This window comes from Onychostoma macrolepis, chromosome 03 (genome assembly GCF_012432095.1).
Source record: "Onychostoma macrolepis isolate SWU-2019 chromosome 03, ASM1243209v1, whole genome shotgun sequence".
In the NCBI taxonomy this organism is placed as follows: Eukaryota; Metazoa; Chordata; class Actinopteri; order Cypriniformes; family Cyprinidae; genus Onychostoma; species Onychostoma macrolepis.
In genome coordinates, this window is record NC_081157.1 from 39,757,739 (window position 1) to 39,780,963 (window position 23,225).

Genomic DNA, 23,225 nt, shown 5'->3' on the forward strand with positions numbered 1-23,225 from the left:
ATAAAACCAGGAGTGCTGATGAACTCACAGCGTTGAAGTTGGGGAACAGGCTGAGGGGGGAGGAGCCACTGAGCCGGAAGGGCAGGAAGTGTTTCAGGTCCAGAGGGGTCTGCAGCGGGCGACCCTGCATCGGTAATGAGGCCAGCAGGGGGCTCCCCTGAGCAGCCGTACCTGAGAAGAGCAACAACAACCAACACATATAAGAGAAAATCGCCACTGTTCAGGCCAGCTATAGGAGAGTATTTAAATCAAGCAATTAGTGCACAAACACCATGATCAATGAAGAGAAGGGAGATACTTAATAACAGTCAGACAGCTCAGTGAACCAGGATCAAAGGAGTTTTAAACCATCATTATTCTGACACAAAAACACATTGACTGCTCTGATTACAATTATTGTTCTATATGTTCAGAATGAATTGTTAATATTGCATGAAAAAAAAAAAAATCAGCCCAAAAGGATCTCACAAGATTTTTTGAGAGTGCATCAAGATCGAGAACGAAAAGTAATGTTTGTAAAATCTGAATCTTTACATATGACTATATGCAAACAAATTAAGTTACATAAACTTGGTCACTTTTTGATACTGAGCTAAAAATGATTGATTATTTAATTTATATATTTTAATATATTTTAATAAGTTGTTCATGATTGTTTTTTAAGGCTTTAAAAATTCACAGAGAATGTAAGTACATTCATTTATAACTCGATATACGTATATTCACTACTGGCTATCTCATGCCTTTAAAAAAAAAAATCTAATTATATAACTTTTCACATCTGGAAATTACAATTTAAAATGGAATTTCCCTTAAATATATTTCCAGTTTTTTTCATGAGTGTGGGAAACCTGTAAAATGTGCCCCAACCTGGCCTAACCCTACAAATAACACTCTCTACAAATATAGTACATCGTGAATAGGTAGTTGACAAAAACATGTCATATAATTAATATAAATTAATTAAATTAATATATATATATATATATATATATATACTTTATATAAAAGTGTGCGCACTCAGATGTATACTCTGCAAATTTATTTGCACTTGTACAGTGAATATCATCCCAACACTTCAGACAAAACTCTTTAACACACTTAAACATATTACAAACCAGCTAGAACATGGACATATTAACATACAATATAGATACAGATTGTGACTGAGCAAGATTGATGCATTATATTTTAAGAATACTTTCATTATTAGCTTTGCTTGTCCTATTGCTCTTCAGATTGTTCTATAACCACATGAGTGTTTGTTAGGATAAATAATGATAAATACAATGAGAAAAGGCATTGATCACATTAATAATGCATACATATAAACACACACACATACTGTTAATCTGACTGATCGGGTGTGGACTGGACCACATTGGCTGTGTCTCACTCAGTGAAATGGACACCATGGGATATGGGATTTTTAATGGGGTGTGTGCGTGTCTACAGGGATATCATGTTTCTAATGGAGCAGGGATGTAGAGGTTTCTCATTTTCCAGTTGGCTGAATCTGAAATCTAGGAGCGTATAGATACTTACCCTACCACAAAGATCAATCAGTGTAGTGTACACACACACACACACACACACACTCCATGGAGGCCTGATATCAGTCATTTAATTCTACGTCAAACTGTCACATTTCAGTGTGTGTGTGTGTGTGTGTGTGTGAAAGAGAGAGAGAGTACTGATGCTTTCAACTCACAGAAGTGCAACATTAATCATAGCCCTGACAATTTATTAGAGCGAGTAAACACACAGCCAGTGCTTCACTATACACACACACACACACACACACAGATATGCTCAAACTGTCAGGATTAGGGCTTAGTGTACAAAATTCATATAGTGCCAAATGAAGTGTCAAAAATATCATCTAGCCTCATGTCTTTCCAAATCTGTGTGATTTTCCAAAGAGAAGTTTAGCAGAACGTTCATGCTGTTTTTTTATACAATGAACGTGAACAGTGACCAAGTGACTCTATATTAAAAGTCTCCTTAAGCCATACTAAAATTGTCTAAAAAAGTCAAAAATTTAAACATTACCCACTGATAATGTCCACTCAAGAGTTCATTAGCAAAAACAGATAAGTCCGTTTTTAAAAATATTCAAAAATCATGTTTTTTTATCCTGCATTCCAATTAATATCAATCAAACTGCAGTTGGGTTGTTTTGATTAAATAGTAATAACAAAAAATAAATAAATAAATACAGCTATAACTAACACAATAAAACACAACAAAAACATGATACAATAAAAAAACATGATTTATGAAAATTAATAAAAACGTTATCTGTTTTGGCAAATAAACTCTTCATATATGTATGTATACAGTATATGTTCATATATGTATATTAAAAATATCAATGAACTTAGTATACACTATTACATACTATAATAGAACATGAATAATTCTAAAATAACACTGGTCTGATGTCAAATATCATTGTTTCTTCCATACCTTTCTTCCATTCATAACTGATCACAACACAATCTGATATGTGCATATAGGGATTACCAGAGAATAGAGATTATCACTGAATAACTGCCTAAACTTATATTCGAATATAGATGATACCAAGTTCTACAGACTACTAGGCATTTTTGCACATTTTTGTTTTAATGAAGATAAAAAGTCCAGTGGGTTTGGAACGATACGAGGGTGAGTAAATTATGACAGAATCTCCATTGTTGGGTGAACTCTCTCTTTACTTTCCTATTTCTTCAAAACTTATACACAAAGCACTTCAGAGATGTTTCAGTGAGGACACTTCAGTCCTAAAGCCTCATGCAACCTCATTCCATCACATTTTCATGTTCTAAAGAAATGTCTCTGTGACAGTGTGTAATCTGTCTAATTCAATGGAGCTCAAAATAAATGACCAGCACGCCCTAAAAAGGCAGACTTATTTTTCAAGTGGTTATACACACGCAATATTCAACCAGAAATACCCTCATCCACACAATGAATGTCACACACATGCTCTTGGCCTCAAACAGATAAAGCTTTGAATTCAGATGGTGCCACCAGTATATGCTGGTGTTTGAATGTAGTGGACCACAAAACACTGAGCAAAAAAGAAAGACGAGATTTTTCCCCTCTCTCTTTCCTGACAACATTTGAAAGGCGTAATTATGATTTCCAGAGAGCTGTAATTAGCAGAATCCGCTGCTCTTGCTTCTCTGTCTATCTCCCTCCCTCCATCTCTCTCTCTTCCTCTCAAACATAGCCACAAAATCAGTGCAGAGTCCAGCTGGCATCTCTCACTGTGTTTCTATGTCACATCACATATTCCTTCCTCATTTGCTCTTTTGTTTCAACACTCACTTCCTCACACATCCATTTTATATATTTAAATCTAAATGCTTGTGAAAAGACTACCATTCAAAGGTTTGGGGTCGGTGATGTTTTTTAAATAATTGTTTTATGCTCTCCAAGGCTGCATTTATTTAATCAAAATACAGTAAAATTTAACACTACTGTTTTCTTTTTTAATATAATGTTAAAATGTAATTTTCTGTTATAACAAAGCAAAATTTTCAACAGCCATTACTCTGGTCTTCAGTGTCACATGATCCTTCAGAAATCATTCTAATATGATGATCTGATGCTTAAGTAAACAACAGAACAAAAGTATACATTTCTTCTAAAACATCTTACTGACTTCAAACTTTTGCAAGATATTGTTTACAGTGGGATCCTGCACTTGAACTGCATACGCCACATATTTGCATCAGATCTGATGATCATGTTCTCCATCATGAGTTGAGATGATCCGAGAGGCATCTTGAGCTTTAATAAAAGCAATAACATCTGACTGTCTGTACAGTGTCACACGATCAATGTCAAAAATGTTTCACAACAAAACACGCCTTTATTTATTTATTTTTTCTCAAAAACTTCAAAATTGGGTTTATTTCCAGGTTTAAAATGTTGAATCCCAGAATTTCAAATGTGGCTTTTGGACCCCACTGCACATGTTTTTTAATATGTGTACATGTGAAAGTATGTACGAGTGTGTGTGTGTGTGTGGTTTTTGGAGTTTGGATAAAGGCATTGCCGACATCCCAATTCCATTTACATAACGCACAAGCCTACAGCATGTACCGCACACACAACCTAAGCTCAGTGTTACACACACTCACAAACAAACCTTGCAGCAGCAAACCCTGCCTGAGTCCATCTTGAGACGAAACCGAGGGTGACAGGCATGTGCGTGTGTGTTTGTGTGTATGCACATGTATATCTCGTTTTATTTGTGCTTGCCTATTTGTATGTGTCTGTGATGCGAGAGAAAGTGACAAAGAGAGAGCTGCATTCTGTGCTGTTGAGACGAGCGCATAGTGTTTAGCTGCAGTGTGTGTCAGGTCGCACTGGAGCCCTTTAATAAGCACACAAACATTCAGCTCGGGCCTGGTCAGTCCAGCAGGACCAGCTCAGACAGTACATGGGTTGGACCAGAGATCTGCTGATGTTTAGCTCCTCAGCGGTGACCAAATGGTTACAAGATTTGATAAAGAACCACAATTGGATATCTTGGTGGCTTTCTAAATAACTGATGACCAAGTATATTAGTGGCAGACCAATATAGCATCTAAGATAATTATGAGCCGATAATTGCCATTTAGAAATATAGCATCTAAGATCATTATGAGACAATAATTAACATTTAGATATTACCAGCACTTGCCTGCTCGGCAAAAAAAAAAAAAACAAAAAAAAAACATTGTGAGCAAATTTTGAGTCAATAATATTATTTTCTCATATAAAATATAATATGTAATATTTATTATTATAAAATCATTATGACATAAGTATATAATATTAAGGAGTAAATAAATAAATACATTTTTATTAAAAAACTGGAAAGAAATGAATACTTCTATACAGAAAGGATGAATTAAACTAATCAATAAAGGCGTTTATAATGTCACAAAAGATTTATATTTCAAATAAAATCTGTTTTTTTGAACTATATTCATCAAAGAATCTAAGAAAACTAATGCATCATGGATTCCACAAAAATATTAATCAGCACAACTTTAAACATTGATAATAATAATAAATGTTTCTTGAGCATCAAATCAGCATATTAGACTGATTTCTGAAGGATCGTGTGACACTGAAGACTGGAGTAAAGATGCTGAAAATTCAGCATTGAATCATAGGAATACATTACATTTGAAAATATATTCAAATACAAAGTTATTTCAAATGGCAATTTTTATAGCACTAACTTTTTACTGTATTTTTAATCAAATACATTTGTGTTTGACATTTATTTCCTTGTGTTACTACTTTTTTTATATTAAACAGTACTTCAAGTCAACTCCTGCTGCTTAAAAAGTGTCACATAAATAAGCATTGACTTATTATATCATGTATATATTTATCAGCCATTAACCATCCTAAAACACTCATATCAGTCAACCACTAAATCATATACCAGTAAGATGAGATATAAGAGGGATACATAATGAAACAGGGATGAATGCTGAACTTACTGTAGCTGAAGAAATAAAAATAGAGAAGTAAAGTGGGCTTAATAGTTAATTAAGTGCGAGCGGTTGTGAATCTCATTTGCTGGTATCAAGGGATTGACTTGGCTGCACTCAGATACAGTGAAGGAACATGAGCCCTAACGCTACATGACAGGAAGCATCCCTGTGTGCGCCTTTCCATTCCTCAGGCCTGTCAGATGCCTCCTTCCTTAAAAAAAGTCCAAATAAATAAAGAAATAATCTGCAGTCAGGTGCTCTCTTGTTCTGTAAGGCTGCACAAAAAACACATTTCAATCAAATCCTTACTCTCTCTTTCTTCTCTGCACCAGTCTGTCGAAACCCTTCAGCAACCACAATCAGGACTCACTCCCGAATCTCTTCAATTCACTCTCCTTCTCTTTCCTTCTACCTCTCTCTGACCTGCATGTCTTTCTTTCTCACTTTCTGTCCTTCCTTCCCTACATCACTTCTTCTCTCTCTGTTCCTTTCAAGAGAACAATCCTAAAGGACGAGCGTGCCGGTTTTGATTAGACGTAACAGCGCATGAAGAACATAATGAGAGAGGAAATGATGGAATGATTGTAGGCTCTGCTGAAGCCGCGTGTCAGAGAGGAACAGAAACAAGCAGAATTAATTAGTTGCAGCATGAATAACCTTCCAGAACACAGAGGTCACCCAACACTGACCTTTAAAACCAGGAGATCTGATTGGCTGATGATGCACATGTAATACGATGAGCATAATGAGAAAAGATTTGATCAATTAAGGATCAGAGAGTAAAAAAAAGAGAGCTATTCCGTTCCCTCTTTTTTCTGCCTTCCTCTCCTCCTTTGTTGTTATTTTTTGTGTGCCTGTTCATTTTGCAGTTCACCTGCCAGCTTACATGGAATCAAGTACGTAATTAGGGGTCTCTGGCTGTGTGTGTGTGTGTGTGTGTGTGTGTGCGAGTGTGTTGGTGTGTGTGTGTGTGTGTGTGTGCGTGTGTGTGTGTGCGCGAGTGTGTTGGTGAGTGCGTGTCCAAACTCACATGTGAGTGAATAATAATGGCTAATGAAACATCATGATGTGTTCACTCATGCCGAATTAAATCTACCCAGAAATCTCAATTTAATGAAGTGCTTTTGTGTGCGTGTGAATGTACGAATGTGCCAGTCTCAAAATAACATTTTATATGTGTGCACGCTCCAAATAGCCTCTCACAAACCATTAACGTAAAATTTAAGCGTTTGGGGTCTGTAAGATTTTTTAGTTTTTGAAAGAAGTCTCTTATGTCAACAAGGTTGCATTTATTTAATCAAAAATACAGTAAAACCTTAACATTGTGAAATATTATTGCAATTTGTAAATGACTTTTCTATTTAATACATATATTTTAAAATGTAATTTTAGTAATGTTTATTTTAATGTTTAATTAAACCACATTTCATTTAATGTTGTTTTAAGCTCTACTCATCTGCAAAAAGAACATAATTTAGAAATAGAAATATTTCAAAACATTATACATTTTTACTGTAATTTTTGATCAATTTAATGCATTCTTGCTGAATAAACAGAACAATTTCTTAAAAAAAATCTTACTGACCCCAAACTTTTAAACAGTAATGCACATACTGAATACAAGAAGAATATTACTGAAACCACTTGCACAAAAAAGATACAAGGATCAAATTTCTAAGAGCATGTTTGACCTTGACTGATCTACATTTATGTTCAAAGCGACTTTGAATACTCGATATATCTCAAATCTGCATGTGCAATATTATACACAAGAGATTCTGTCAGTTGCATATTATCTATCTAGCTGATACATTTGCAAAAGCATATGCTGATACATTTGAGAAAGCGAGGTGCAAAGCATGAGAAAAAGAATGTTGTCTGAGCTTCTTTCCTGTTCATTAAGAAAGGCCTATTCGCCATTCAAAATAAGAGCCTCTTTTAATAACGTCTTATCATCTTCTCTGCTTGGATCCAGAAGGCGCCGACACAGTGCTTCTGCCTCAGCTGCATTAAAAACCAGTTTACTGGACATACTTGGAATGAATTTATGTGCCTTTTGGGTATATTCAGCAAACACGATATCCATAATGTTTTCTTCATTCTGTGCTATACAAAAGAAATCAAATATATAATGTATTTATATTATATACTGATTATATATTTTACATGTATGTTTTTTTTCAGCTCAAAAGATCTGTCGCTCTGCTCTATTTCATAACAAAAAGCATCAAAATGCTTATAAAGCACTTCCTTCAGTCTCCACGTTGCGTCTCACCACAGCAAATTAAATTTGAATACAAAGATGAATAGCTTAATGTTTTTTCCTTACAATAAGCAATCTTCCACTGCGTTCAGTCAAAATTCAGCAGAGAGCTTGTTTGCGAATTAAACAAGGCAGGTGAATATTATTCGTTCGTGACGCCTGCGGTGTGAATGTACTTCTAATGTAACCTGTACAAACTGCTACTGCATCAGAATCGAAAATAGTGTTAGCGAGCCCAAAGGAGACAATAAACGACGTGATTAAATGATAAGATCAGAAGCCAGAATGTTTGAGCGTGACTAGGAGCCTCAAGTGTAGAGTGCTGTGCGTAGAAATGTCCTTCATTAATCATTAACATCATAAATTCTATTTACAACTAAAATTAAAATCAACACAAAATTAGAAACAATAAAAATCATTCTAAAACACCCATAACTCTCTCACACATACACACACGCGCATAAAAAAGAAAACGTCTAAGGAAATATAGAACTCTCTATATGGAGAGTTTACTAACTTATTGTCCATTCAATAACTGCAGACCATATGGCCCCAAAAAACACATTTTATGTGCCATACTGTCAAATAAAGGCTCTTCAGTAGGTGTGCAAGTGTGTAAGTGTGTGCATTCCAGAGAGAGAGACAGAGAGGGAGAGCATCATCAAAACCAATGGTGCAAAGCGGGCAACCCATCTGCCACAAAGGAACAATAAAGCCTAAGGCTTCTGTGTGTGTGTGTGTGTGTGTGTGTGCAAGTGTGTGTTAAACACCCTGAGGCTGCACAGTGATAAATTACTCCTTTTTTCTTTTTCCCCCAGAGAGTCCGGCTGAAGGAAGGGAGGGTGAGAGGTTTGGTACACGACTGCAAATATCAAATTGATAAAGAGCAGGAATTGCAGGACATAAATATAAAATCAAAGTATCACACTCATTCATCTGTTACGCTTCTGTAAACCACAGTGGCACATGGAACAAAGCGCCATGCAGATGAGGAAGAAAAAACACAAGGAAAGCAATGAGAAATAGAGAGGAAGTATGTTCTTATTTGTGAGCATCATGACTGCAGGGTGAATATATGCAGAGGGAGAGCGCATGCTGTTTTCTTATCTCAATCACACTGTGTGTGTGTGTGTGTGTGTGTGTGTGTGTGTGTGTGTGTGTGTGTGCTGAGAGAGCGGACTGATAGCGACAGCAAAATCTTGCCAAAGGCTGTGCAGTTGTTACACTGATAAGACAATGTTCTTTAAAAAGGGTTTTGCTCTTTTTTGTACTATATAGTTTTTTTCTCTCTTTAAAAAGCACTATTAAAAACTGTGAAATTAGAAGAGACAGCATTTATTACAACCAATAGAATCATAATCAATCAGAACTACTGATTGTGGGAAATATTCTTTTTCAAGTAATTATTTTAATTATTAATTTTAATAATATAATTACATTCAAATTAATAATGGTACAATTTTTTAAAATGCTGTTTAATAAATTTTTAAGGGTGGCTTAAGTGTCCAAATGTGTCTAAGTACTCTTAATAATAATAATGATAATAATATTGTAAAAATTGTAAAATTGTAAAAATTGCCATTGTAAAAACATTCTTAATCTATTATTGTTTTTATTATTAATATTATTCATAATAATAATATTTTTTAAAATTAAATTATTATTAGAACAAATAATATTCTTTCAAAGTACATTGCAAAATTATTTGTTTATTTATTTGTTTGAATTTACTTTTCTTTAAATATACATATTACATACTACACTAATACACAGTGACCCCAAAATATTTGGATGCTTAAATCACACCTAAACATGTATGAATTTTGTTGCAGTAAATAAAAAACAGCAAAGTAATGCCATGTTAAAATAAATGCCACTATGGTATGGTATTTTGTAATATAATGAATTTTATACACATCGTACATGAAAAGAACTTCCCTCCATCCCCTTCATTCATTGTCTGTCTGTCTGTCTCTTTCTTTTAACACACAGAAACCTCAACACACGCTCAATCGCAGCCACTTATGAAGTGTTGTGGAGTGACAGAAGCTTAGTTGAGTTCATTTCCTGTTTAAATGAAGTCATTTCCTGTGTCAGCAGCCACTTAAGAGCTGTGAATTCAAAATAAGCATTACTTATTACATGATTAAACACCTTACTGAAGAAAAGCACAACGTATATACACCCCCCCAGACTTAGCGAGAGAGATTAGACGCGCCTGACGTTAATGCAGTGGAAGACTGCAGCAGCATGATAAGGAAAAGTGTTTTTAAAATCTCATTATTCAACCTCTATAGTGCTCCGCTAAGAATGTATCTACAGAGAGCGTGAACGCAAATGCAAATGTACGGCGGAAATGGCGGAAAATGTGTCACACAGGCAGAGGGCTAGATACAGTGATATCTATGTATCTGTACCCGTCGTTTTGGGTCGCTCTCCATCTATCTCTCGAACAGCATTGTGGTTCATTAGTAAGCAGGTGTTCAGTTTAATCTTTTTGCATATCTATTTACCGGTTGAATAGATGCAGCACCTCTTGAAGGACATAATGTCATTGAAATGTCCCTTCCCACTCACCCTATTTCCTGCGTGTGAATGTGTTTTTTTTTAGGCTGCTTTCGCATTTTATCAGAGAGCCTGGCAAATGAGTTGGGAGCTGAATTTGGCAGCAGTGGTCTGTAATTGTTTTAAATAAGCCTCATGCGTCATGCCAAATAATGGCAGCTCAATGAAGACATTAATCTACACAAGCACATCTGTGCGACTTCATTTACCGTCCTCCCCCTCGTGACATCAAGCGCGCGCCGCTATAAACGGTCCCCGCGGTCCCTCTGCTAACTGAAGACATGTCGACTTATTAAACAGCCTTTTGGTGATTTAACTGAAGCACCGCACAAAGCGTAACACTTCTGACATTCATTTCGCTCTTATCTGTCCATCTCTCTGTTCTCTCTTCCTCTATCCTGATCTCGCTCTCTCTTTTGAAACAGGAGGAACGTACTGAATGTTAAAAAAAAGCATAGCCTTTTTTAGCTGTAAGCTGCATAAATGAGTAAAATTATATTGGTGGTGATGGGTGATATAACTGAAATATTGCTTTTCAATTGCTATTTCACTGTCTTTAGATGACATTTGATAAATATCACAATATGTATTTCATCTAAAATGACATAAAGGGTCATTTTAATAAATTTTTTTAATACATTTAATTTTAATACATTTTATTAAAAATTATTTTTTTAGCATAACAATTTAAGTAAAAAACGTGCTTCAGTGGAAGCAAGAAGATCCAATCTTTTGTACAAAGAAGTTCACGTGATCAAGATCTAAAAGTGCAGAATTCAACATATTATTAATTTTATGTCATAATTCTTTGTTTTACTTTTATTGATGCTTTGTTGTTGTTTGTTTACAGATTTAAAGATTTTTATATTTGAATAAAAATAAAGTTTTATTTTAAGATTTCCAATATGCTCTCAAAATTTTAGACTGCATTATACATTCTCACTAAAACATTGGAACAAATCTCTGAAGAGTTTTGAATCGATTTACTGAAACGATCAGTTATAACAACTTCTCTGAAATGTTTAAAATCATTAAAGCGCATTAAAATCATCCTGATATTCTCAAACATATTAGCACCAGCAAAATCATATTCTTTATATCACCCAGCCCTAGTGATTATAATACACACACACACACACACTGTATGTATCCACTGACTGGCCTGTGAGTGCTGTGGTGTTAGTGTGTAGCTGTTGCATTATGCATGATTCATCCAGACAAACAGGTAAAAGCCCTCAGCAGGACAACACAGCATAGAGATGCAAATACACACTTACACACTCACGTATATGTCTGCCATTATCTATTGTATTGGTAATAAAGTGATCTGCCAATCATAGTGCTGATTAATCATCAGTCACTCAAGTTTAACCTCAAATTTGGGGTCAAAATTATTCTTAAGTAAAAACCATGGTACTAGCATTACAACCAGACACATTTCTGAAACGTGTACATAAACTCTGGTTAAACATAGGGGTAAAGGTTTAATCATATCTGACTATTACGTTTTGATTAGGTCAGGGGAACACACACAAATCTGAAGTGAAAATAAGCTCATACTATTGTTTTTAATTTTATATGGACATCACATCTGGGACCTATGGAAGCCCCTTTCTGCCACAGAAATAAAAAAATTAAAAACATAATTGCAACATTTTGATCACACAATTATGAGTTTTTTATATCTTGCAATTCTGGGTTTACATCTCACAATTCTGACTCTTTTCTCAGAATTCTGAGTTTACATCTCATCTTGTTATTGTTTCTGTCACAGAAATAAAAAGAAAAAAAGGTTATTGCAACTTTTTATCTCACAATTCTGACTTTTTATACACTGTTAGACATTTCTGTAATTTCTACAGTTATTTACTGTATATCATCCAGTATAATACTGCAAATTCCCTTTACAGTAAATAACTATAATACACTTTGCATCATGGGAATTTTCTGTGACATCAAACCCCAAATACAGAGACTTACTGTATTTTTCTAAAATTGCTGTATACTACTGTATTTGCCGTAACGGGCTCTTTGGTGCCATTCTATTGAGGTTGTTTTATTTTTCTCATTTCAATCACTTTTCTGTTCGCATCCACTGTAGATAGTATAATGGGTTCTATATTGTCTTTACGAGTCCGAGGACTCAGGACACGGATCCAGCGGGGCAGCACCGCGGGTTTTGCCCAGGGATGAGTGGAAGAGCTCCAGAGAACATCTGCAGTCATTTTTACTATGGTAAACTGCGCTGTCGTTTCAAACGACTTTTGTCAGCTTATTGAATTAAGTTACTGAATTAAAAATTATTTTTAACGAGTTAAGTTAACTAATGTGAAATTTTGTTCAGGTGTTAGTAGTTAATGTTGACCTGTAGCCTATTGAGAAAATAAAATCATATGTTAGCTAAGTTAAACAAGTTTTATGGCTAGCTGCCTTTCTAGTTTCAGAATTAGTTTGTTATATTTTTTAATAGAATTGAAGATTTACTGCACTTTATTGTATTTGTGTTTTAAAGGCAACTGCAATGAAGCATCAAGAAAGACATGAGCATGCCAGCCACCCTGAGACTGATAATTAATCTAGATAATTAAGAGAACAACTATGGTTTTGAGAGGTTTGTTTATTTTATGTGGGGTTTGCCTTTTAAAAGTGTGTCATTTCTACTTCTTGTTTTTCAGAGAAGACATTTCTGTCACTAACAAAGTGGATGGTGAGCAAAGGTGGTGGCCACGTTTTGGAGCAGCACCTGGGTTTTGCAGATTATGATTTTGTGAAGATAATTCCAGATGATACAACATAATGCACTGCAAAACGTCCTAAGACAGGAGAAATGGTGAAGATGCACTGTTCCAGCATCAGAAGACTGTGTTTTTAAGTGTTACTGTATACATACAACGTTTTAAATAAAGAATTTGATATTTTGTAATTATTGTCTTTTTTAATTGAATGCCAGTAGTACCTATGTAGAGTAAAAATAAAATGAATTCTATATAAAAATGATAAAATCTAATGAAATCTATATTAATCTTTTACAGTAATTTACTGTAAAACAGTACAGTTTGCAACTGTAAATCTTAATTACAGTAACTTACAACAGTGTTGCCAGTAAGTTACTGTAAAAACCCTTTGAAATGTCTAAAAGTGTATTTTGCAATTTTAGGTTTAAAAGTCAGAATTGTGAGATAAAAAGTTGCAACAACCTTTCCATATATTTAATTTTTTTTTTTTATTCCATGGCAGAAACAGCTTCCATAGGGACCTCAAACATCAAAAGTCAAGCTTGTGAACATGAAGGTTAAACATGTACATAGATATAAAAAACACACATGCATATGTGTGCACATTCACACACACACACAAACATTGTCAAGGTGATGCATTGACTTCACCTTCGGGCAGTAGATTTGGGCAGACAGAGCGCATCAGAGCCAATACAATGCTCACTAGTGATAGAAGATGCTGTGTTTCTCTCTTTCTCTCTCACACACACAACATCAGAGTTTCCTTTTCGCCCTCTCTATTCTTCTGTAGCCTTGGTGTATCTCACAGGAAATATATTCCCCAGCACGTTAAGTGAAATGACCTTCCATGTAACAGACTCGGTTAGATCTAAGCGGTTGCATTCTTCATCTTTTTCTCTTGCTCTCGCTCACTCATAAGCATGCATTTAAACACATCAAACATGGATAATATCATATTTGATTGCATAACTAGCACAGACTGATTTTTATCAGATCCAAAACTAAGCCAATCAGGCCATCTCCAGACTAAGAGGCTTACAGGCTTAGCTGACTTAAACCAGACATTAAACTAGACTACATCCTAAGTGACTAGCTGGCTAATTACTTTTCTGTCTTAAAGATTTAGTCATGCTTTTAAAACGCACAGATTTGTGAAGAAAGGATAACCAATTAACCCTTTAAGGGTTAGTTCAACCAGAAATCAAACATTTGCAGTAGGACTTTTTTTCTATGGAAAATAAAGGAGACATTTTAAAGAATGTTCACACTGCTTTTTTATTCAATGAAAGATGAAATGGCCCACCAAACTCCAAAGAGACAAAAATAATTTTTTCTTTCATTCATTTTTTAATTATTATTTTTTTAAAGGGATCATATGATGTGATTTCAAGTTTTCCTTTCTCTTTGGAGTGTTACAAGCTGTTCGTGCATAGATGAGATCCCTAAAGTTGCAAAGAAAAAGTCTCAAAGCCAAACCCAACCCAAACGCATTTTATGGACGACAGTTACATGAACCTAGTCGAATACAAGGCTGGCTATGCACAAAGGCTATTTAAAAAAAAAAGTCAATTCCGACTTTGCTATGACAATCTAGCGCTTCTGAATCAGTGACTGTAAGTATGTTTTGTTATTAGTTCAAGTATTTGCTACTGACTGTTCAAATGCGGAGTTTTGCACATAACACGTCGTGTGTGAGTGTGTGTGTGAGGGGAACAGGGTCACATCACAGCGGAGTGTACAGCCCGTCAGAAATCTTGTGTACTGCAAATACATACGAGCGTCATCACTGTCTGTCACGCGACTCTGTTCCCCTTTCGGGCTTGAACTGATAAAACTAACTTGAAAGCTGAAGCTCCTGATTATGGTTAGGGGCGTTACATTTCCGACGCGTGCTTGTGGTGTTCGGCCAATCACAATCCACTGTGTCAGTTGGCCAATTAGAGCAGACTGCACTTGTCGGAAGGAGGGGCTTTGTAGAAAACGACGCGTTTGAGAGAGGCGGGGCATAGAGGAACTACAATAATGTACAGTATTTGAAAAATAATGTGTTTTTTGAACATTAAAGCATGTCAACATATTCTGTTACACCAAATACACAAAATAATGATCTTTAAAATAGCATCATATGACCCCTTTAAGTCTAGTTTTCATTAGATTTCACTCTATAATTGTTTTCTAGATTCTTTATTATTACATTTTAAAATAACTGTTTTCTATTAAAAGTAATGTATTCCTGTGATGACAAAGCTGAATTTTTGTCAGTCATTACTTCAGTCCTCAGTGTCAGAAATGATACTAATATGCTGATTTGGTGCTCAAAAATCATTATTATTAATTCTGTTCTGTTAAATATTTTTGTGGAAACCATGATACATTTTTTCAGGATGCAATGAGGAACAGAAAGTTCAAAGGAACAGCATTTACTTGAAATAGAAATCTTTCGTAACATTAAAATAAATCTTTGCTGTCACTTTTGATCAATTTAATGCATCCTTGCTGAATATAAGTGTTAATTTTGTTCAACCCCACTAACCAACCCCAAACTTTTGAATGGTAGTATCAAAATGTTTAACAGCTTTAAATTTCTCAGTCTCAGTTGAATTATTCTCAGTCTAGTGTTGTTGCAATCTAGTGGCATTTTCATAGTTTTATAGTTTTATAATATATAGTGTTTCTAAAATTACAATTAATTTGTGGCCATTAAGTTAGTTTTAGAGTCATGAAAATGTTGAAAATATCATGAAAATTTACGTTTACTTTACATTTTCCCAGTTATGACAGATGTATATGGAAAAAGAGCAGCATGAACATTCTTTCAAATATCTCATTTGGTGTTCCACAAAAGAAAGAAACCTTATGGGTTTGGAACAACATGAGGAGTGAGCAAATGATGAGAGGAGAAGATGGGCCCATGGGCAGTACTGACCTTCTTTGTAGGAGCCTAAAGACAGGATTACCTCTCCAGACCCCCCTCTCCCTCCTGTCCGGAGCCACGGGTGTGATGATGTTTCTAGGCCACCGCACACACCTCCAGCATCCCACGGTGCACCCATGTATCAATGTGGCCAACACAACAAAACAATGCTGTGTGTGTGCGCGCACATGACAGAGTGTGAGTGTGTGTGTGTTATCCCTGTTGTTCCCTCTCCCTCCTCCCCTCTTTCTCTCCAGGGACATTTGTAGTCGAAATAGCTGCCCTTCCAAAATCCCCAAATTACCCCCAATCAACCCTGCCCTTCCACTTTCTGATCCTTCTGTGTGTGTGCGCAATGTGCATACATGGGCTATTAGCACTCAAGGAGAACTGGCTGGACTCAACACCCCCACTTTAAAGGGCCTTTAGAGAACATTGGCACCACTGTGTCCAGTAGGGGGGCAGTTAGACCTCTTCCTGCCTTAATGACCTCAATGATCACTACGAGTCAAGGCAGAGCAGAGATAACAGTGGCTGCACGCCAAAGTCACCTTCCCATCAGCGACGAGAGGAACCAAAAAGGCCAGTTGGCCTGGAGGACGGGGACGGGGGGGTACTATTTTTGTTACGCTGGCTCAAGCTGGTCCTGCGGTTTCTCTGTTGCCCCCTCTGGGCTCAGTTACTACAGCGAAACTGTGGCACCAAAATGGCTCCCACTGCAGAGACGAAGCAAGAGGATAAATGATTTGGCGCTGAGGACTTGCTCACTTGTGTGAGGGAAAAAGAACTGACAAGGTGACAAAAAACTACTGGCAGGAACCACTTTTAAATGTGTCAATATAATTGTGAGCAGCTCGATGTGACCACTGGGACAACAAACTGACATTACAACACACAATCCATTTGCTTTCACAGAAAAAAAACATAGCTGGCGTCAGCATGAAAAATACATTTACTCTATTTATTTTCATAATGCACATGCTATGCTTAATTTCACAATTTATCAGTGTATGTTTTTCAAAAGAGAAAACCAGTTTTCATTATGTTTCATCAAAATATATACAAATTAAAACAAAATGTTTTTCACTTCTGAAAAGATGTGCCTTTTCAAAATAAATAATTTTAACCAATAGCCAATTACGTTTAAGCAAGCTATTGTAGCAATGCAGCCTTTCCAAAAACCTGTCAATAATCAACACAGTAATTTAATGCAGATTAACATTAACGTAATAAAGGCGACGGCAATAATAGCAAATTATAGATGCTCTCGAGGGAGAACTTGACCTTCAGCCTCCACGTCTCATCCACCATCTCAGGTCCCAGCAGGTAGAGGCTCAAATAAACATGGCCTGATCCTTGGGACATTTTTCCCCTCCATAACTGACTGCATCCTTACTTTCAGGTTTCAGGCCTTGCTTTATTCTGGTATGAAACATCCACTAGAATCGAATTAATTCCTGATAGATAAAATTTCGTCTCACTCTACATTTTTAGTATAATTCAGAAATCCAGCACAGCAACATTCTGGAAGTAAAATGGGTTGCAAATGCAATTTCATACTGACTTTAAATTTAGGTATTAAAACAACATTAAATGAAATGTGATTTAAATATTAAACATTAAAATTCAAACTTTGGAGTCAGAAAATTTTATTTAGCATGGATGCATTAAATTGATCAAAAGTGAAAGTACAAGTTTCACATTGTTACAAAACAAATATGTTTTTAAATAAATGCTGTTCTTTTGAAATTTCCATTCTTTAAATAATCCTGAGAAAATGTACCACGCTTTCCACAATAATATACAACTGTATTAAAAATTGGTAATAATAATAAATGTTTCTTGAGCACCAAATCAGCATATTCAAATTATCTTTGAAGGATCAAGTGACACCCAAGACAGAAGTAATGATGCTGAAAATTCAGCTTTGCCATCACAGGAATAAATACAAATTTTTAAATATATTAAAATGGAAAACACTTGTTTTAAATACCGTAATATATTATTACACAGTATTAATGCTTTACTGTGTCTTTGATCAAATAAATGCTGGCTTATTGCCTTAATGCTGCCTGATGCACCAAGGCCGCGCAGATCATGGACCAATAAAATCATTACAACACAAAAGCAATCCAATTAAATTATAAAAGAAAAAAAAAAAGTCAAGTTCTGCCCTACATCATTTTCTACCAAATATTCTGTTGGACATGGAAATATGTCACATTACAGAATTTAAATAAATTTCTGATGCTGTTTTATGGTCAGTTTAACATCTGGCTTAATTCAGCCACTCTATCTTAAAACATGATGGTCATTCTAGCAAGTACAAGCTAAATCTTGAACCACTCCATTATTGCAGCTCCATTTATAGAGTAGACATACACACAAAACAAGCACACAAAAAGTACACAGACAGACACTATTGTTGTGGTAGGGCTACAGGAAAAACTTAATCCTAAAATCACTTTGCGCACATGGGCGTACACACACACACACATTCTCTTAAGCTGGGATGGAAGAAGCCGATCTACTCTGGATGAAAGACATTCCTTATCAGCTTCCTCATAAAGGAACGGGAATAGAAGGTATTTACTCAACGAGACAGACAGAGAGAGAGAGAGAGAGACTGAAGCTAAAGAAAAGCAAGTTGTGTGGGTAGAAAGATTATGGGTGGGTTGCAGCAGTACTGAGCTGCTTCAAAATATTGTCACACTCTAATCAGAGAGAGAGCAAATTTCTGTCCATTTCAGGTGAATTCAGACTCAACGATCCCTGTTTCATCCTGCATCTCTCTCTCTCTCTGGGTCATGAAGTCAAGTGCAGGGCGAGTTTGTGTTTAGAACAACAGCTCAGCGCATTGACAAAGACCATCTCCTTTGTACACATACACTCACTCTCAGCCTGTTTTGATAAACATTCACAAACACACATTCATAGACGGTCATTTTTCGTCTTGTAACCCCTGCTGAGAGCATATGCCTTACCCTCTTGTCATTGTCACACACTCGCTCACACACACACACACACACACACACACGCACACACATGAGCACATCAAACGTACTGACAGGCCAATCAAGCCCATGCCGTCATTTCATTTTAATGACTCGCCCTGTCACTCATTCGCTGTTCTACAGGGAGCAGACGTGCATTCACTGCGTCACTAAATAGATGAGTTGAATATAACCACCATTACCGAAGGAGAGGCTCCGGCGAGCCGAAACGCAGAATCTTACAAAGAAACGTGGCTTTCAGACCGTTCACTCTGGACGTCGCCATAAAATGCTGCATCAGTGCACTGCGTCATGGGCTGATAAATGCGGGGTGGTAAATATTTGGAGGCCATGCTGAAGGCCAGAATGTAAAAAGATCAGAAAATGAAAAGGTGACGCAGTGTCTGAATTTCCAATGGCAAATCTGCAGCGAATATCTGTGATAGAAGCACAGCAGGTTTTTGAAGAACGGTGCTAGGTTTTGGATCAAATCTCTATTATAAAACAGATGAATCAAATTCTAAATTCTGATTGAAGCCCCTGTAAAATGACTATAAAAACACATTTGATATTAAGTTTCTGCCACGGTCATCAATCTAATTTTAGCATAATGAACTACATTAGGTGGAAAAATGATTACAATAATTATTCAAAATAAATGCACATGCACTGGACAAACAATACATTTTAAATAATAAATTTGACTATTTATTTTTCTTTAAAAATCTTTAATATTTTTCAGGAGCAATTGAGTTCCTAACAATTTCATAATTGCAGATATGTTTCTAATAAAAAGCAAGAATTGTGAATGAAATGTCTTACACTGAGTTTGCAGTGTTTCGGTGTGGCCTTCTTGAGTGCCGTAGTAATATGCAGCTGGCAAAGAGCATTCACTTAAAGGATGGCATTACCGCATTCCCCATACTTACAAACACACACGGGCTGGGGCGCTGCCACGACAACTGAAACCATGACAGTGAGAGAGGGGTTGAGAAAACAGAGCCGAAAAATGTAATGTTTGTGGTGTGACTTCAGCCCAGAGAGCAGCACACTCACATTCAAACACCTCTGCAATTATAGGGGAGAATGTTTGAGACGGAAATTGAGCTTTTCATTTAGCAGCTGATTTATGCAAAGCACTCTGACATGTTTAAAAAAAAACTACAGCATAGAAATCAAATACTGAGCAGTCCAGCTAACACTAAAAAATGAAGGTCAAGGTGTAGTCAATGCACGTAACTTAAATAAAATGTACATTGTTCAAGACTGTTAAAGAATGTCAAGGGCATGACCTTTGTCCTCATAACCTGAGCTGTTCAGGTCTTCACATTAGCAGGTAATTCACGCCTGAGTGCAGGGTGATGGATAGTTAACATACAGACACGATCACTTGACGGTGATCGTCTGTGTGCTGATTTCAGAGTAACTGAGTGAACGCTGGAGCCATTTCATGCTGCAGCTTTCTGTCCTTTTTTTCTCCTCTCTTTGTCTTTTCCTCCATCTTCTTGGATTTAATCTAAGTGTCTTTATTTAAACAGCTTTGTGGTTTCAGTAACTTTGTATAGATGTGTAACATCTGTGTGTCCCTTTGTCCGTGTTGCTAAGCGGACAGGGCATTTGTATCTAGCTAATAATGAGAGAAATTGAGAGCAAGGAGAGCAAGGTGAGAAGGACATTTAAATCTTTCATGTTTCCTTTTATATTACTTGCAATATATTTACAAAAGCCTCACAAAAATCTAAATGATGTATTCTAAAATTAAAAATTACATTTAGAACAAAATATATTAAAACACATCAATTCTAATTATATAAAAACCTGAAATAAAAAAAAAACCTCCAATAGAATTAGAACACATTTTTACAAATAAAAACAAAAATGACAGAGAGCCTACAAATGATAAAAAAATACACTGTATTTTTTAATATTAAATATACGTTTATATTAAGCACACAGTTTATTAAAAACAATTAAGATCAGAAAAAAACTCAAAAATGGAGCGAAATGGAAACCCCAAAAAAGAAAGAAAAGCACCGTGATGAAATGCATAAGCAAATGGCTTCGATCCCAACGAAATTCATGAGCTAAGAAAACTAGAAAACTCGAACGATTTCCTTAAATGAGCTGCGTTATTGATAAAGCATTTTCAGCGCGTGCAGGATCAATCCTTTATCATTTTTAATTTTCCGCTCCGCTGCTTTGAGCTCTTGTGAGGAACACCAGGTGCTTTGAGGAGACAAGATGCTTTTAAAAAGGAGGACTTTAAAGAATAAATTCTTTAATAGAAGAATTTATTTTCGCATGAATCAAAAAGAAAACATTCTTAAATAAATAATTTGTACTCGGCACACAATTCAAAACAGTGGCGGCGTGTGAATGACATCTAGGCCGTTTTATTATTTTTTTTTATATATAAACGCACGTTTGTTCATAAAATGTGCAGAATAAAATCGTACATATTTTTACGATGCATAAACGAATAAAGCTAATTTCTGCATTGCTGTAGCATACCTCACTGTCTTGCTATGAGGACCAGTGTGCAAGCGAGAGAGAGAGAGAGAGATAGAGAGAGAGAGAAAGAGAGAGAGCGCGAAAGTTTTTTTAATGTCATTCCAATGCGCTCGGCCGTGTCATAAGAGATCAACAAAAATACACACCATTCCTTTTATCGTCTCTGGTTCTCTCATGTTTTTTGTATCTGTCTCTCGCACTACTGAGACGTAAAAAACGTGTTTTATGGACCATGGCACCTGCTACCGATTAAACCGGGATTATGGATCCAAAAAAATCTCTCATACTGGACTTGTAAAATGAAGTCCAGGCTTTTGCAGGTGTTGACTGGACAAAACGCCATCCTAGTTATTCTGCTGACACTGAAGGCCGTTTGATGGCACGCGTATGACAGTCGCACGCGCATCTGCCAGCGTCGCGAGCAACCAAACCTGTCACACACAGAATCACTTCTTGAGCATCTCTGCTTCTGGAAAATTCTACATCGTCTGCCTTATATTTTCTGGAAAGTTTTCGTTTCAGCCTAATTTCGGATCGATTAAGCAATACGAGTGAGGCTAGACTGAAAAGCTTTGCGCGTGCCGGTGGTGAAGGCGCAGAGCGCGAGGAGTTTGGGCACGAGAAGACATCCTCAGCGCATTATTATTACCACATTTAAGACTTTTATACAGCATATGCCACAAACACAAATACAACAACATCTCTATCAGAACTGACTTACCGATCAGCATGTTGTGAAAGGTAGCCTATCCTGGTTTCCAAAAAGAAACCAACCAAAATAAGGAAAGAAGAAAAAAAAAAATCAGCGCAGGAAAATCAGAACGGTTGATAAATACTCTCCGATAGTTTGAAATGTGTCTTTCCCCCTCAGATTTCTCCCTCTTCGATGAGTCTGTCTCACTCTTGTTTCTGGTCCTGGAGTTGATGTGTCAGAAGAAACGTTACACACGCTCGCCACTCAGTGCTCCGCTGATCTGCGCGCCTCGACGGGGAACGGGAGGAGGAGGAGGAGGGAGAGACTATGATCGACAGTCTTTTACCCCCGTCTACTCCCCCTCCACCAATACCTCCTCCTCTCTCGCTCTTTTTGCTGCCTGCCGCTTAACCTGAACGAGCGGCACAGATGGGAAAATTAGCTGGTGCTATTTTCTCCTTTCATGGTCCTTGATTTCGACTAAATAATTCTGTGTGCTTCTGTGAAAGGCGGGGGGGTGTTTTTTCCACCTCCAACAATTCTAGACAATTTAGCAAACCTACTCTTAATAATACATTTACTGTTCTAGAATGAAACAGTATGATGAAGCAAAAATAAGGTAAAAACCAGACAGTTAAGGCCCTTTGCCAAGAAAGGTTACACTTTATTTTAAGGTGTCCTTACAGTGTAATTAGTGTACTATTAACTACATGTACTTACTATTTGTGATCCTGGACCACAAAACCAGTCATAAGTAGCACATGTATATCTGTAGCAATAGCCAACAATACATTGTATGGGTCAAAATTAGTGATTTTTCTTTTATGCCAAAAATCATTAGGATATTAAGTAAAGATATTTTGTAAATTTCCTACTGTAAATATATCAAAACCTAATTTTTGATTGGTAATATGCATTGCCAGAAACTTAATTTGGACAACTTTAAAGCCGATTTTCTTAATATTTAGATTTTTTTTGCACCCTCAGATTACAGATTTTCAAATAGTAGTATCTCAGCCAAATATTGCCCTATCCCAACA

The 23,225-nt window shown here is 36.2% G+C and overlaps 1 protein-coding gene across 6 annotated transcripts in view; it reads right to left on the bottom strand.

The window, feature by feature from the left end:
* Positions 1-23,225, bottom strand: part of znf385c (zinc finger protein 385C) — a 100,821-nt gene that overhangs the window by 27,677 nt on the left and 49,919 nt on the right. For 5 of the 6 annotated variants that reach the window (XM_058768732.1, XM_058768730.1, XM_058768729.1 and 2 more), the window contains one exon: positions 29-171. In XM_058768732.1, coding sequence (XP_058624715.1) covers positions 29-171 — 143 coding nt within the window. Of the gene's footprint in view, positions 1-28; positions 172-22,212; positions 22,465-23,225 lie in introns of those variants that run through there. The other variant, XM_058768733.1, reaches the window with a different exon arrangement.